At 42.2% G+C, this 17,985-nt stretch overlaps 2 protein-coding genes across 3 annotated transcripts in view; one reads left to right on the top strand and one right to left on the bottom strand.

Annotated features, from left to right (window-relative positions):
* The window catches only part of CD96 (CD96 molecule), a 42,620-nt gene extending 35,446 nt beyond the window's left edge, over positions 1 to 7,174 (top strand). Inside the window, exons 10-12 of the mRNA XM_081199010.1 lie at positions 630 to 722; positions 3,891 to 4,014; positions 6,098 to 7,174. Coding sequence (XP_081055136.1) covers positions 630 to 722; positions 3,891 to 4,014; positions 6,098 to 6,269 — 389 coding nt within the window. The 3' untranslated portion in view covers positions 6,270 to 7,174. The remainder of the gene's footprint in view (positions 1 to 629; positions 723 to 3,890; positions 4,015 to 6,097) is intronic.
* Positions 1 to 17,985, bottom strand: part of LOC308589698 (uncharacterized protein) — a 474,186-nt gene that overhangs the window by 159,914 nt on the left and 296,287 nt on the right. The window lies entirely within an intron of this gene.

Here is a 17,985-nt window from a genome sequence, read left to right as displayed (position 1 = left end):
CTCACTGCTAAAACCATGTTCATGGAAGACAATCTTACTCAGCTACGAGTGATCGCCAAAGAAGACGAAAGAAGAAGAGGGAATGCATTAGTTGTACACATGAAAGGGGTCACCTGAACACCTCTAGTACTATCCATTGATTTGGAAGTGTTTACCTGGTACAGGGGCACTGGATGCTCATTATGGGTCTCCCTTTGTGTATGAGCAAGCATATACATAAAAATTAATTGCATGGCATCATATGCATTTGGATATATGAAGGTTCAGGCACAAGTGAGCACAAAATGTGCAGCTAGAGAATGCGCTAATGCTTACGTGTACAAAAGTTAAGGCAGGTACCTTAACTTACCATTTCCATGCTTTTTGTGTGTGTGCATTACTGAATTTAAGTGCCTGAAACAAAACAAATTAGCCCTTAATTATAACCCATTGGGGTGTGGTTGAGCTTTTAAGATTGTTTTATTTATGTTGATGCCAGTTTCAGCCCTTTTCAAAGTGGAAATTATCTAGTTGGCTACAATTTTATCATCAAAATAAACAAAAGGCTAAGATGGTTAACATTTCAGAATAGGAATTTAAAGTTTCTGTAACATATCATGTGGGGATCACTGGGTTTTTGTTTTTTTAAGGTGATCTTAACTCCACCAGAAGAGTGACTGAAGAAACCCCTCTGACTAGCCATGATAATTCATCCACAATAAAGGACCAGTTTAAAAGCACAGGTGAGTTACTGTTTCTTTTTTAAACCTACTTCATTTGGGCCCAGATCTAGTAGGTTTTCCAGTGCTGGTTCTGGTAACATGTATCTCTTAGGTGAGAGAATTATATGAAGGGGATTCATGTTTAAATCCTACCCTTCAACCCTCGATGATAATGATTGTATCTGTCTATCATCTATCTATCTATCTATCTATCTATCTATCTATCTATCTATCTATCTATCTATCATCTATCTATCTATCTATCTATCTATCTATCTATCATCTCTCTATCTATCTATCATCTATTACCTTTATCTTCCAAGGATCTCTAGGTGGTGTACATGGTTCTTCTCCTCCCCATTGCATCCTCACAAAAGCCCTGTGAGGTAGGTTAGGCTAGGAGATGGTGATTGGCCTGAGGTCACCCATGGTTGAGTGGGAATTTGAACTTTGGTCTCCCAGGTCCTAGTCCAACACTCTAACCATTACACCATACTGGCTCTCCACCACAACACCATTAAACCTAACAGTAAGAGCATTCAAATGGCCTTTTCTATGCATACATGCAATGGGTGGAGGGAGGACCAGGTTGAGCCTGGTGTCTCCACCTCCAGTACCATGGGTTCCATATCCCTATCTTCTTTATCTGGGATGCAGGTAGCATTGTGGTCTAAACCACTGAGCCTCTTGGGCTTGCTGATCAGAAGGCTCAAATCCCACCGACGGGGTGAGCTCCCGTTGCTCTGTCCCAGCTCCTGCCAACCTAGCAGCTTGAAAGCACACCAGTGCAAGTAGAGAAATAGGTACCGCTGTGGTGGGAAGGTAAACAGCATTTCCATGTGCTCTGGTTGTCATCACGGTGTTCCATTGCACCAGAAGCAGTTTAGTCATGACCTGGACTTTCCACATGACCTGGAAAGCTGTCTGTGGACAAACGCCGGCTCCCTCAGCCTGAAAGAGAGATGAGAGCCACAACCCCATAGTCGCCTTTGACTGGACTTAACCATCCAGGGGTCCTTTACCTTTTTTTTTTTTTTTTTTTTACTTCCTTGTCCACATGCTCAGCATAGAGTTTGAAATGGGAGCCCACATGAGTATAGCTCATGGGCTCTCCATTCAGTTAAAAACTGTTCACAGGACAGCTGACTGGATGGCGAGCCCATGCTTATACAGTTGTACATATATTGGCCGGCTTTCTTTCAAATGTCACACATGGACATCAGAGGGTGATGGTGCCAGCAGAGTGTACACTATTGGAGGTGCAGCCACATATTAGATGTCTGCATGGAGTGGGCTGTTTGAACACCACCAGTACTAACCATTCATTTGGGACTGTGGGTATGTGGTACAGGAGCAGTGGCTGCTCCTTATGAGTTTTTTTTTATTGGGAGACCTAATCTGTCACAGAGCACATGCAGAAAAATGAATAGCACAGAATCTCATGCAAAAATTGCTCTTTGTAGATATAAATCTGTGCATAAATTGCCCTTTCTTAATCAGGAAACATGTGCTATTCTTGGTCAGTTCTTTTTAATGCATACCAATTATGTATGTGTGTGTACATTGTACAGCTTTTGTGATATTTTTGAATTCTAATACAACAATGTACTCGGAACAAAAACAAATAAAACAGCCTAACAAAAGCCAGTGAATGCAATCAAATAAGCCCTAAAAGTGGCACAGAGCAACTCTAAGCATATCCGCCAAGAGCAATTTCATAAGTCTGAAACATACATCCGGTGAACCGACAGACAATTTGAGACACAAGCGTGTGTTTGATTTTGTTATTTTGACTCAAATTAAAAATCCTCAGTGACCATTATGCCATGGTACGTGCTCCAGAGAAACATCTTGCATTTGCCTCATTTCCTTTTGCTAGAAGTAACAGCCACTAGTTTGCATATGTCAGTGTCTCACAGTGCCATTTATAACCACCTGAGCAGTCATACAAAACTAAATTAGGCTTCCTGTTCTTTGCTCTTCCCTTTGCACCATTCACTCCTCTGAGACCAATCTGAGAATTTCTGTGTGGGCAGAAAGGGCAACACCAAAAATATAGGTTAGAGCAGAGCAGAGATAAGCAAAAGCCTCTATTTTCCCCTTGTCAGAGGACAACAGGCAAAGGAGTGCTTGGACAGCTCCTCCCAAATGCTTCTATTGACATAGATGTGACATACATGCAGTTGCCTTGAAAGACTGAAACTGCAGGATGTGGCTACTCACATCCTGAGTGGGAACTAGTTGCTCAGAGCTACTTTTTATTGCTTGCTAGGCATGCTGCAAGATGCTGGTTTTGACTGTGAAACTGAAAACCATTGGGATGGTTTGCCTGCTTAGAAACAGAACCTTTTGTCGTATCACATCTGCTTTGCACCCATAAGGTTGCAGGTTCAATCCCTTACATCTCCAGATATGGCTGGGGGAGACCCCTGTCTGAAATCTTGGAGAGCCTGTACCAGTCAGAGTAAGGCTTCCTTGATCTTGACACTACTTCAGACAGTACTTCATATGTCTCAAGCTTCTGTTTCACAGAGCTAACTGGCACTTTCTACCTTTCCAACCTGCAAGGATTGAGATGTGTATTAATGTGTCAATCAGTCAAAAGCAGATATGGCTGTCGCAGTTTCCAGGTTCGCCTCCAGACTGCCACTGTTTCGTGGGAGGGATTCGTTTGCATACCAAAAATGCAGATTTGTGAAATTAAAAAGGATTAAAATACCCTATCATAACAAATCTGCTTTAAAAAAGAAAAAGAAACCCAGACATTTTGCTGTAAGGAAAGTGACAGGGAAACGCACTAGAAATAGATAGTGGTTGGTTGACGGGAAGTCGTATAGCCTCTGCACAAACACATCAGAAGGAATGCTCATTAAATAGTGGACATTGCATAACCGTCATGCATGCATTGTACAATCAAATCAGAATGAATGTTGAATTAACAGCTCCACTAGAGGAACCTCAGACTCATAGCCACTCGGTTGCCAGCTGCTGTGAACAAGCGCTGCTGCTTTACTTGCAAACAGCAATTTCACACAATTTGTTTCTCATTGTGACTACCAGGTACAACTCTCATGTTGACAAGAAAAATGTATTGTCTGAATCAGCCCTTGGTTTAGAAATGGGGGAGGAGAAAGCAGCTGTTTGAAGTTGTATTGTTTTTGCCTATGATAGCTGAGGTTCATTTTTTAGGTACTGCAACTAGACCAGGAAAGACTTCCTTCCCCTGGCCAGCAGTTGTAGCCGTTCTGCTTCTCTTATGCACATGCTTATTCATTTTGGGAGTCAGAAAATGGTGTCAGTATCAAAGAGAAATGTAAGTAGTACATGCCCTCCTGGCATTTTGCATGCTAATACAAAATGTGCTGTTGTGAAATAAATCCCCAACGAAAGCACTCGGAAAGGGCCATAGCTCAGTGGCCGAACAACTGTTTTGCATGGAGAAGCTTCCAAGTTAAATCCCCAGCCTCTCCAGGAAGGGCTGAGAAAGACCCCTGTCTCAAAAACTTGGGGTAATGGTGGCAGTCACAGTGGACAATAAGCTAAATGGACCAATGGTCTGACTCAGTATAAAGCAGCTTCATGCATGCCTGAGATTTGCAATCTGGTTAGGACGGGGTGTAATTTAGCATTCTTGAAATTGCAGTTGCTGAGTCCCCTTGACCACAGTGGGACTTGAGCATGTTCAGTGCATCTGCACCAATCTGCATAATGCAGGGTAGCCAAGATGGCACCCTTCTTCAACATTGCTGGACTACAACTCCCATCAACCCCCAAATATTGGCCATTCAGGTTGAATCCAGCAACATCTCAAGGCATCTCATTGACTTGCCCCAGTTGGAGGCTGCATCACAATAAAGAACTGGAATACAACACGAGTGGTGCTGTGTAAAACCTTGGCTAATTTCTTCAGACAACATCAGAATCACAGATACTTATTAAGCATGGCGAATAAGAGACAAAACATATTTTCCTGCTGGCATCCCTATTGAAATCCTCAGTGTTTTATGTACTCACATATACACAGAAGTGTGAGGCATCATGCAAGCAATTCCAACTCCTGTCAACTGTAATGAAGTATAACATTTTGCTTAAAAGAGACATCTATACTATTTAAAATGGCTGGTTGTGTCTTTTTATATAACTATCCATGACCTCCATTATTGCGTACGACAAGGACAGGATTGGGGCAAGTCATAATTATAAACCAGACTACTGCAATATGCTCTACGTGGGACTGCTCTAGAAGATGACTTAGAAACTTCAACTGGTCCAAAATGCAGCTGACATAGACCCTATTTTTTAAGACAGCTGCATGGGTTATCAGCTCATTTCCAAACCCAGTTCAAGGTACTCACCATTAGTGAACCCCAAACAGCTCAGTTCACAAATATCTGAAATACCACTTCCTTCCCTACAGACCTTCTCAGATGTTAAGATTGATAGTTCCACTGGCCTCAGGAGTTTGGGAAGGAGGGGTTTCCACTGCCCTCAGAAGGTGTCCAGAGAGGGGTTTCTCTGTGACAGTCCCTAAGCTGCGTAGTTCCTTCACCACAGAGGTGTGCCTGAGTAGTTTCTGTTTTATTCTGAAGATGCACCTGGCCTGAAACTTGAGATTTAACAGATTTTCATATCGCTTGTTCATTATTATTATTATTATTATTATTATTATTATTATTATTATTATTATTATTATTATTATTATTACCCCACCCATCTGGCTGGGCTTCCCCAGCCACTCTGGGCAGCTTCCAACAAAATATTAAAATACAGTAATGCATCAAACATTAAAAGCTTCCCTAAACAGGGCTGCCTTCAGATGTCTTCTAAAAGTCTGGTAGTTGTTTTTCTCTTTAACATCTGGTGCGAGGGTGTTCCGCAGTGCGGTGCCACTACCGAGAAGGCCCTCTGCCTGGTTCCCTGGAACTTGGCTTCTCGCAGTGAGGGAACCACCAGAAGGCCTTCGGCACTGGACCTCAGTGTCTGGGTAGAATGATGGGGATGGAGATGCTCCTTCAGATATACTGGACCAAGGCTTGCATGCTCTCTGAAGAAGCACACGCATAACTTGGGGGTAGCCTTCAATGCACCTTTGCCATCAGAGACCTAAGTGACCTTTGTGGTTAGGATTATCAGCATTGTCTATACCCATCTCTGGACTGGAGTAGTCTGGCTAATGTAGTCCATTCATTGGCAACCTCAAAACTAGATTGCTGTAATCTGCTCTATGTGGGGCTGCCCTTGTATATTGCCCAGAAACTTTATGTATGAGGTTGTTTTCTCCTCAGAAGTATGACTTCTTAATTTTGTTTACCTTCCCTACCATTTTATTGTGTGTTGCTGTTGTGTTTTGCTGTGTATTATTTTTAAATACACTGGGTGTTGTTTTTTCATTTTAGTCTGAACAGACCGCCGTCTTTCAAGCCGCCTCCTCCTCCAGTTAAATACACCTCTATTCAAGAATTAGAGGGAATGTACTCATCATGCAATGAACAGGAAAATGGGCCTGAAGCCTTCCAGGATAATACGAGTCTTTATTGTATGAACCTCACAGGCATGCAGTGGCAGTGAGCCACATGGAAATTTAGACTGCTTAAACCTGCATGGATGCGAAAGCTGCAATATAGCATAACTACGTGGTCAGAAAATAATGCAAATGTTGAGCAGCTTGTGGAGGAACCATGAAGTGGTTGTGTTGCAGGAAGTAAAGCATAAATCAGAGCTAAGTGTACCATCCATATCATATCCATTCTACTTTGTCTGGATTCAGTACGTAGTAACGGTAGCGTCTCTGAAAAGCGCTAACATCAGAATTTGAATGAAATCATTGCCAGGTGATTTCCAGATCTCCTTATTTCTAAGCTTGCCTTGTGATTTTGAGATGCCATTAAGAAGGGGGGGGGGACACAAATTGGGCAGATACATATTTATTCTTCCTTCTTGTTTGTCCCATGATTTGGAAAATGCCATAATTATGCAATCTGTGAGGCATTTGGGAATCAGAATTTTAATGTAGTTCTCGTGCAATTTTAAATTACCCTTGTATTTTGATTTTCCAAACACTGTCTTGTGTATGTTTTTAAAGGCACTTTAGGATAATAAACGGCTAAAAAATAATGCTGTAGTAACTATGTAGGACCAGAAGGTGGCTCTGTAGGCTTAATTTTTGCATATACTGTAAAATGTTTCCCATAATATGGTGATAACCCAGAATGTAAACAGCTGCTAAATCTGCTAATATGCAATATGTTTCAAAATAAGTGATTTGTGGATATAAACAGAGATAAGTAGGCTGAGTAGTTGACATTTTTCTTTTTTTTCTTTTTCTTTTTTTAATGTACGAATTTAAACCAAACATGAACAATATCCATACCAGAATTTGCCTCTGATTTTCTGTCAACAGTAGCTACTTTTGTGAACTTCATATCTGAAAAGCTCTGATACTAGGATGCAAATAATATATTTGCCAAATGGTTTCCAAATCTCGTAATTGCTAAGCTTATTATCATAATTTAAAAATACAATTTAAAATAAAATTAAACGAGTGCTAAATATTAATGGATTTATTCTTTTCCCCCTAGCCACAGTTCATGTATGTTTGCTATAAGGTGGAAAGTGATACTGAGTTTGCGATCCTCATCTCACCTACCTGGGAGTAAGGCTCATTTAAGCATGCTGTTAGGAAGTCTTGAAGATGGATAGATTACCTGATTTTATTTAGGAGGCTTGAGATAAAGTCACCCTGAAATGGTTTGGTGATTTGTCTTTAAGGAAATGTGAAAGCAGCTGCCAGTTTAATTTTAATCATATTTTGAGTCTGGATAGCTCAGTCGGTAGAGCATGAAACACTTAATCCCTGGTCTTGAGCCACACGTTGGGTGAAAGAAGAAGAAGAAGAGTTTCGATTTGATATCCCGCCTTTCACTCCCTTTAAGGAGTCTCAAAGCGGCAAACATTCTCCTTTCCCTTCCTCCCCCACAACAAACACTCTGTGAGGTGAGTGGGGCTGAGAGACTTCAGAAAAGTGTGACTGGCCCAAGGTCACCCAGCAGCTGCATGTGGAGGAGCGGAGACGCGAACCCGGTTCCCCAGATTACGAGACTACCGCTCTTAATCACTACACCACACTGGCTCTCAAAAGATTCTTGCATTGCAGGGGGTTGGACAAGATGACCCTCGTGACTCCTTCCAACCCTACAATTCCATGACCCTATAAGTGTTTGCATAAAGACATTCAATCAGATCGCTCAGATTTTCAAATGACACAGAATACTGAGCCTTCCACGGTTACTGGTGTTCCAATTCCAGAGGATCAGAGGGAGGCCGCCCCCTCATATTCTGTGATATCCCATGATTAATTAGTGTTTCTTAGAAAGTTATCAGAGGTGCGGTCATAATTTGGCTAAAACTGGAGTAGGGAGCCAAGAAGATATCATTAAGAGCCATCACCTTTAATCTTTTAACCACTAGGGGACAGGGGACAGCAAACTTTTTCAGCAGGGGGCCAGTCCACTGTACCTCAGACCTTGTGGGGTGGCAGACTATAGTGGGGGGGGGGAGGAAATGAACAAATTCCTATGCCCCACAAATAACCCAAAGATGCATTTTAAATAAAAGCAACACGCTGATTCCCGGACCATCTGTGGGCTGGATTTAGAAGGTGATTGGGCCGTATCCGGCCCCCGGGCCTTACTTTGCCTACCCATGTACTAGGAGAATTAAGCTGTCTTGTCACAGATGTAACCGTCCTGATAGACTGTGTTCTGTACTTGCAGGATCTCCTCACCTCACATATGCCCACTTGACAACTTTATTCTGTGGAACTAGTACTGTTACAGATGCCGCATAATATGGACTCTGCACTTGTAACATACCCTCCAACATTTCTTTGATGAAAATAGGGATGTCCCATTCCATAATGATAATTTTACTATTTATACCCCAGACTTCTTACCGAGTTGCCCAGTCACTTTGGGCAGCTTCCAACATATATTAAAAACATAATAAGAGATTAAACTTTTTTTTAATATTGGGGGTCAGATAATGCCCTACCCTCCAACATTTCTTCAATGAAAATAGGGACATCCTAAGGAAAAGTGGGTCAGGGGTCCCTTTACCTTTACCTTTTAAGGAAAAGTGGGACATTCTGGGATCAAATCAGAAACCGTGATGGCTTCTCTAAATTAGGTATGTCCCTGGAAAATAGGGACACTTGGAGGGTCTGTTGTAAAAAATTGATCTTTGGAACTCCCAGCCTCCTGACATTAGGTGCCTTGGCTGTACTCTTTTCAGTACCGTGGTACCTCGGGTTACATACGATTCAGGTTACATACGCTTTAGGTTACAGACTCTGCTAACCCAGAAATAGTACTTCGGGTTAAGAACTTTGCTTCAGGATGAGAACAGAAATTGTGCTCTGGTGGCACGGCAGCAGTGGGAGGCCCCATTAGCTAAAGTGCTTCAGGTTAAGAACAGACCTCCAGAACGAATTAAGTTCTTAACCCGAGGTACCACTGTACTTGCTTAAATATGTGTGTTTAGCCAAGCCTATCCAGACATGCAGAAGTTGCATGTGTTTTACTTCTAGTTAGCTATTGTGGATTTTAATCTTTTGAATATTTTTAAATATCAATCTTAACTATTTTTTTAAATCAAAATACTTCATATTTCTGTAAGCCACTTGGAGGCTTTCTTGCAATCAAGAGGTATCAAAATTTTGTTAAATGAGTGCAAAAAATAACTGCACGCTGCTCAAGAGAAACTTTTCCAGAGTTCTCCTTTGCAGGCAGCTTGTAGCTCACATCAGATGTTTTGTTCAGTCATGAAGCCATCTAATGAATCTCTCAATGGTATGCATAGGTACTTATGGAATGCTAGCATGGAGCACGTGGCAATCTTAGCAGTGCATCAGGAAAACAGTCTAGCAGAGCCGCTCATGTTGATCGTGATGTGATCTTCCCATGCCCAGCAAATGACGATCATCACATCCTGTAAATGCAACAGAACGTTGGAACAGCATGTGATTTCCAAGGCTCAAGGCAAGCCGTTTCGCCTTCCAGATTCATTAATAAAGCACACTATGTTTTAAAAACAGACAGGTGACATAGATAATACCTCCGTTTTGAAGGTTTAGGGTGTGGGTAGCTGGCAGAGCTGTGTGATCTGGGTGGGTAAAGGAAGATTTCAAGAAGCAGCTGAGGGTTTAGATTTGACATTAATCATATTTGATGTTAATTGCGTGAATACAATTGATGTTCAAACAGCTGTTTCACTGGCATCAGTGGAGGCTTACCTTGAAATGAAAATGGCTTCAGAGAGCCCCCCCCCTTTTTTTTAACAGGACCTTGCCTGGGATAGAAAGGATTAAACTCTCCCTTCCCACCTCCAATCCCAAGGCTGCTCAGCTGCTTCCCACAAAGGCTGTTTGCATAACAAACCACACACACACACACTTGCATACCTGAATGAAATTAATGCCACATCTAGTTTGGTTAGCTGGGATGTGTGCCCCAAGTTAGCTAGGACAAGTGTTGAGAAACTGCTCTTTCAAAAGCATCCGGGACTGAGGTTTTAAAACTACCTTTTTCTCAATACCCTTTTCTCACTATACCTTTAATTTACAGGTCTTGCAACTCCACTATTTAAACAAGAGACGGCTAATGGGAAAGACTCATTTACGTCAAAAAGTTGTCTGCTGATTTTGCCTTGTTTGACTCAGTGCTACTTTGTGGTTTCGAAACCAAAGTAAGATTTCCTGACTGCTGAGATTGGGAAATACTAGACTGTTTTCCCCTACAAGTCTTCTTATGCTCTAGAAAACGTCTTAATTAGTAAATGCTCAAATCTATATTTTAGATGACGGTGAGTTGGTGAAGCTATCGCTTCAAATTTCCTTTCTCTCTTTCTGTCTTTTCTTAGTAGTGTGCTGTTTATAAAGACAACCTACCATTTTCAAAAGCTACTCCGGTGTAAGAAGAAGAAGAGTTTATGTCCCCTCCAAAAATATTAAAGTCATTTTAAATTTACCATCACTTCCAAATGTGCCTGTGAGGTTAAAACAATAAAAAACAAAACAAACAAGATTTCTAGACTGGTTTGACTGGTTTGGAAATCTTTTTTTTCCCCACAGCCAAACATGTGCAATCCATCCATAATAGAAACTCCCTGAAGAAGGAGCATGAAATTAAAATATCACATTGATCTTCATCTGAGATTTGATCCCTGGTGAATATGAGCTGATTACTCTTCCCCTTGCATAGCTCCCAAGAGCTTTATTGGCAGGAAGTCAAGAGGTTTGCTAATAAGCTCTCCTAATCATGTAAAAATACATTCAAAGTAAGACAGAAACACAGTGTTGCACTTTTGTTCTATAGGGGGTGATCCCAAAGAACTGTTGCAATAATTACATTGAACTAAAACCTTCTTCTCTCTTCTGTTTACTTTGCTTCCTTGTTTTGTTGTTTACTTTAAGTTAGAAGAGTACAATCACACTCCAATTCAGTGGTGAATTGTTATTTTAATTATCTTTGGGTGATAGCCATACAAAGTTGTAGAGCAGATTCCTTGAAATCAAGACTTAAGTCTATTGATTTCAAGGGGGTCTACTTTGAGCATCACTTCAGTGGATAACACCCAATATAATTAGAGGACCCAGAAAACACTGGTGGTGGCAGTTCAAGAACTGCCCTGATCATTTTAGGTCACTGCAGTAGTAAACTTGTGTGTAAACCGAACCACTCCAGGTGGCAGTTGTGGGCTCATATGAGCAGTGCTATTTTTCTAGAAAAAGAGGTGATGGAATTCTCCATGAACACCTTCCTTGTTCTCTTATAATAACAATGGCGCCCACCTGAGAGGTGCCAACGCTGAGTTCCAGTGAGTTCTGGCTGAAAAAAAGCCCTGCGTATGAGGTAAACACCTCCCTATAAACACACAAGCACACACATGCCACTGTGGTTTGCCGGCAGAAGGGTGTCACTGCAAAACTGAGAAAGTGGATGAGGGACCTCATGAAACTAAGGCTTCCTCAGGCTTAATTACAGCAGCAAACAATGGTTTGACATTCATTCATTCTTTCTATAACCTGCCATTTATCCTGAAGGAGCCTCATTGAATGTAGCCAGTGTGTTAGCTACACCTAGGTTGAAGTCATTATTAAGTTTCAGCTGAGTGAAGATTCCAATCCTTCATTCAAGGCTAGCGTGCTGATAATTACAGTGCATTGTCTTTCCAGCATGCTTGAGAAGAGAGTTAGCAGGGACAGATTTGGTAAAAATTAAAATCAGTCAGTGAATGAGATATGCTTAGGGATGGTTAGAACAGTGTGGAAGAGGAGGAAAGAGTGACTGTTTATATATGGTAAAGGGAATGTTTTACCTTCAAAGGGTTCCAGGTACCATCCCTGACATCTTGAGATAGGGCTGGGAGAGACCCTAGAAAACTCCTACCTGTCAGTACAGACCATAATGACCTAAATGGATCAACAAACTGAGTCAGTAAACAGCAGGCTCCCATGTTCCTACAAAGTGCAACTTCTCTTCTTCCAGTTTGGCGGCATTGTGTGTGTAGGCGATAGAAGTACCTACCTGAAAAACAAAGGAACACTTGGGAGGTGGAAACAATTTGTTTCACTTTTATTATGGATGATACATCTCATCAGATGCTCTTGTTTCCTGGTCCACATTTCTTCTAAAGCAGCTTTTCTGTTCCTGAAAAATTCCGATTTTCAGAGCTGCAGAGTTATGGATTTGCTTTGGGTTAATGGGGCCTTGCACTCGTTCCTGCTCCAGGCACCTGAGTTGTCCTCTGATTGACCTCAGTGGCTTTAAAAGCAAAGTGCAACATTGCCTGTAAATGGGATTGACATGAACTATGCTGGGTCCATAGATTCTGATGACAGAAGCACTGTGTGAGGATTCATTGTATTTTGTGCTATGGAGTATATAGCGTTCTCTCTCTCCTCCCTCCCTCTCCCTCTCCTTCTCTCTGTGTGTCTGAAGTATAAAAAGTACATCTGCTACCTGCAAGGGGTATTATGATCCTGGGAGAACTTTTTTTACTATTTGTAAAACCAAAAGTTCAACAAGGCAATACTCAACATGCCTAGTCAGTACAGAGTTCAATGGGATGAGTGGGGTCAGGATTGCAGCCTAAAGCCCAAATCACATGCATGCAATGACCATCTGTCAAAGCTTGCAGAGGCCATCAGAAGCTTAGGGATTTTGTAAAATATTCGGCGGTTTATAAATGCTTTTAAATAAATGACTATGTGCCGGGCAAAAGAGGCATTTAGCCCTCTCCCTGCTCTTGCTTGCCCTCCAAGTGGTGTTTTTTAATGTCCTAAGGCTGCAATACTAAGCACACTTCCAAGATGTTCCATTCCTGATCCCAGCAGCCTTGCTTGCCCTTTCCTGCCACCTACCAGCACAATTTGTCCTACAAACTAAAGTCCAGGTGAGCTGCAGAGGAAGCAGGAAGACAAGGCTGAGCAGCTTCCATGCAACTGTCTGCTTTGCTTCCACCTTCTTCCTCTTCGGCCTCCAATGCTGATGAGTACCAAATGGCGCTGTCAGTGTGAGGCTGTTGAGGAGCTGCCCTGCCCTGCTCTGACTGTTCCTCTGCTGCTTGTCTGTGCCACCTGCCACCTGGGCCATTTGGGTGCTTGCTTATTTGCCTCCTCCTCTGTCATCACACTGCAGTTGACCTGGATGCCTATTGGCAATGTGACAACATTTTTCCTTACACATTATATACCTAGATACACATTTATATTGTACCCATATACAGTGGTACCTCGGGTTACATACGCTTCAGGTTACATACACTTCAGGTTACAGACTCCGCTAACCCAAAAATAGTGCTTCAGGTTAAGAACTTTGCTTCAGGATGAGAACAGAAATCGTGCTCCAGCAGTGTGGCAGCAGCAGGAGACCCCATTAGCTAAAGTGGTGCTTCAGGTTAAGAACAGTTTCAGGTTAAGTACGGACCTCTGGAATGAAATAAGTACTTAACCCGAGGTACCACTGTATAGTATGTTATTATACATTATATATAGTCAGACAACTCCCCCCCTATACAATATATCTCCTGCATTTCTTCCAGTGTGACCACCCCAGACCTGCCTAATTTCAGCAAGGTATTGGCCTCATTCACCTTCAGACTATACACTCGTACTTCTTCCCTTGTGGTGTCAAGGGAAGCGAGACCCAAACTACACATTAAATGAAAATATGTACAGTGGTACCTCGGGTTACATACACTTCAGGTTACATACGCTTCAGGTTACAGACTCCGCTAACCCAGAAACAGTGCTTCAGGTTAAGAACTTTGCTTCAGGATGAGAACAGAAATCGTGCTCCGGTGGCGTGGCGGCAGCAGGAAGCCCCATTAGCTAAAGTGGTGCTTCAGGTTAAGAACAGTTTCAGGTTAAGTACGGACCTCCAGAATGAATTAAGTACTTAACCTGAGGTATAGTAAATCCCCATGATTGCTGTCCATAGATTTAGTTACACAGTAATATTGCAGGACAACCTTTTTTGCAGTTATAATTGCTTCTTTCTTGACTTTGCCATACAGCAGGTTTCAGTTAAAGGATTTGGAAGGTAATAGTTTGTCAACCTTTTTAACGACAATGTAATATAGCCTATTGTATAAATGACATGTGCTATCCTACTTAATCCTTACCTCTGACTCTTTCTCATTTTACATTTTACGACGGTATATAGAAACCGTCATATGCATAGAGGTTGAGGATGGATGCATTAAGAATGAAAGGCAATCACTTTATTTGACTGCTGTGTGGACAGCTGGTGCAGGAGGAGGAAGTTGCATGGAATTGTGGGAAACATAAGCAGGCTGACTCAGGAGAACATAAAGAGCAGGCCACTAGAAACCAGGGATTCTTTTTTGATGCCTGGGGGAGAGGGTGAGATTTCATCCGGACAACAGCTGATATCCTACTGCATTCTTAACTTTGTCTCCACCACAGATAGAGAGAGAGAGTGCACATTCCAGTTTTTGTATTCTCATAGAAAGTGGATCCAATTCCTTCCAAGATGCCTTATCTAATTGAGTGCATGTTTATTTGAAACTAACTCATTCCACATCAAAGCCCTTCCTCTCCTTTATACTTTGGCTATTGACTTGCATTCACAGCATTGAGAAAAACAGATAAAACAAGCCTTACATGTCTATCACAGCTGTGCAGCCAGTGCTGACATGTCATATTTACCATTAAAAAGATCCTGAAAACAACATTATTGTACATATTAGAGCATGTCTGTCTCAGGAGACAATGGAGAAGTATGCCTTTGGGGATGAAGTCAAACTATTGGAAGGTTGCAGCACCTGCTGTGGCTGTAGAGACCAATGCAGGAGAGACATGTTTTGTTGCAGCCGAGGTAAGAAGAAGAAGAAGAGTTTGGATTTGATATCCCGCTTTATCACTACCCGAAGGAGTCTCAAAGCGGCTAACAATCTCCTTTCCCTTCCTCCCCCACAACAAACACTCTGTGAGGTGAGTGGGGCTGAGAGACTTCAAAGAAGTGTGACTGGCCCAAGGTCACCCAACAGCTGCATGTGGAGGAGCGGAGAGCCGAACCCGGTTCATCAAATTACGAGTCTATCACTCTTAACCACTGCACCACACTGGCTGGATGAAGACATCCAGTTTTGCTGCTATCGGTGCACCATTGTGCTTCTTCTCTCTGTGCTCCTCCAAGCAGTCATTCCTCCTCTGGTCACTGCTGCGGATACACAACATGTCCTTTACCCTTTACCTTCACTGTATAAAGGTATCATGCCCATTGCCCCATTGGCATGTGCCCACAAGAGAATGTGGCTCTCAGGTTTCCCAACCCTACCTTAAAATCACACCTCAGATTTCTTATCTGTAGGAAAGACTGGCCCCTGTCATGTTATACCACAGGAAGGAGGTGACCATATTTGGGACTTCCAGTTGATATACAGCTGTCAATGCGCAGGTCCTTTTGGACATGGAAGAAGGCAGAACATGGGTGGGGAGGAATGGGGCATGGCACACTCCACCCAATGCACGAGGGGGCCAGGAATGGAACCCCCATGCAAAATAGTTACAGCCTGTATATCACTTACATCTTTTGTGTGTTTTAACACATGCTGTGAGAGTGGCAGGTATGTGCTTGAGGGCATGTGTTTTTGGCATCAAAACTGTAATGTTGTGAAACAGTCTTAAGAGTTAATTTGGAAGTTCATCTCTACCCCCCCCCTTCTGTATGTGCCTTTTTGCCCGCATGAAGGGTAGGGAGCCACAAAAACTAGTACTGCATACAAGTGAGGCAAACAAAGAGCTCCACTGTAATTCAGTTTTAAGTTGATCCCACAGTCTGGGATGAAATTCATCCTGTGAATTCATTCTCAACCTCGCAATGTGACAGATATCATTGCAGCAGGATCCAGCTCTGAAACCAGCACTATCACTTGTCAGTATAGTGGACATGCATGCCTCAGTGAAAATAAAACCCTGAAATGTTTTGGCAAAGTACACGTGGTGTTCGGTCTGCAGAGACTGGGCTCTTTTCCAAAGTGTCGCGTCTAACACATATTTAAAATGAGCCTCTGGGATCAGGTTACTGAATTAGGAACATGAAGTATTTTCTGGAAGTGACAATGAAACCACGTAATACATTTGATGATGAAAAACTGTAATCTCTCAAAGGTTATGGACATAAGGTAAAGCCACTGGAGAATTTTCCAGGCATCTCAGAATGCAATCCAGATTCTGTATAAAGGCTTTGCGTTTTCCAATTGCTTCCATAAGGTTAATAAAGCAATGACTTCATTGCAATGGCCAAGAGGTTTGCTCCAGGTCAGACCAAAAATTCATGTGCTCAGCTTCAACACTGACATTTTTTTTTTCCAAATCCAACACTCCTAGATTAAGGTGAATGAGCAACACATTAGTCATTATGTGTCTCAGAGACATAGGGCTTATTTAAGATAGGGATCACCGGTGCCTATTATTTTCTAAGCTCAAGAGGTAACAGATGAAAGAGAGAGAAAATTCACTTCTGTGCTGTAGTTCGGAAACCTGAGCTCTGCTTCAGCATTAATAGATTTGGATGGCAGGAATAAAAAGATGGGCTCTGTCCCATTGAAATTTAGTTCTTGTGACTGAATTCCATTGAACCTCAGAGAACAAATTGGTTGCAACAAACTGAAGCTGTATTTCTGGCTGGGATGCCAGGCTGGGTGAGGAAGTTGAATTGGATGGAGCTGTCCCACCCCCCAGTGCTGCTGCCCTCTGCAAAGCAAGAATGCACATGTGGCAGTAGCCCTGTCACTCCATAAAGTCACACAGGGTAGTGTATGGGAGTTAGGATTACTTACAGGAAATAAGCCCCACTGAACTAAACTGTAGAGGCATATCTATTTCCAATTAGACATAAATAGGATTGCACTGTCAATCAGAGTTAACTTCAGCTGGATGTTTGTTATGCAGGGTCTTGTGTATTTTGGCCCATTGGTAGCAAAGTGCATTTGTTTATCTTTGAAAGTAACATGGAAGGGCGGAATTACAAGAAAGAGGTCAAACCTTATGCTATGACATTTGTGAGATATATCCTAAATGCAGCTATATTGGCTGTTACTGTGATGAAGACCATGGGGGATACATAACCCTTTCTCTTGCACGATTTTTCTGAACAAGATTGGCATGTTGCTATCGCAGAGAGAGAATACAGGCATGATACAGACACTGGTATTTTGTTTTTTAACCACTGAGGAACATAACAGTTTGGGCAGATGATTTGATCATGAAAATAGAGGGGAAGATTAAGAACATCAAGCGATCCCTGCAAGATCAGACCAAAGACCAGTTCAGTTCATCATTCTGCTCTGTGCGTTCTTTGTACTAAACAAAACATAATCAAACTGCTGTGCCAAGCTAATCCAAATCCCACAAAAAAAGCAAAATTCTGCAACCCGGAGAAACAATGCACATTTGCTTGAGCCCTCTTATTTTGCATGTTTTGTGTTTTTGTTTTTTGCTTTAGCTAATCAGAAGGAATAGTAGCATACAGACCTAGCATCAAAAATATTCGTGGAAACCATGGGAAATACTGTTGTTTCAGCTGTACTGCTACTACTACAGTAGCACGATCTCGCTGAAGGGGGGTGGGTAGCCTGAGTCTCTCCAGATGTTGTTTGCTTCTATACTGCATCAGCCCCAGCCAGTGCAGCAAAAAGTCAGGGATGATGGGAGTTATAGTTCAACAACATTTGGAGGAACTCCCATCCTTGTAACAGAGTA

This window comes from Podarcis bocagei (genome assembly GCF_964188305.1).
Source record: "Podarcis bocagei genome assembly, chromosome: 6".
In the NCBI taxonomy this organism is placed as follows: Eukaryota; Metazoa; Chordata; class Lepidosauria; order Squamata; family Lacertidae; genus Podarcis; species Podarcis bocagei.
This window is presented reverse-complemented; position numbering and strand designations above follow the sequence as displayed.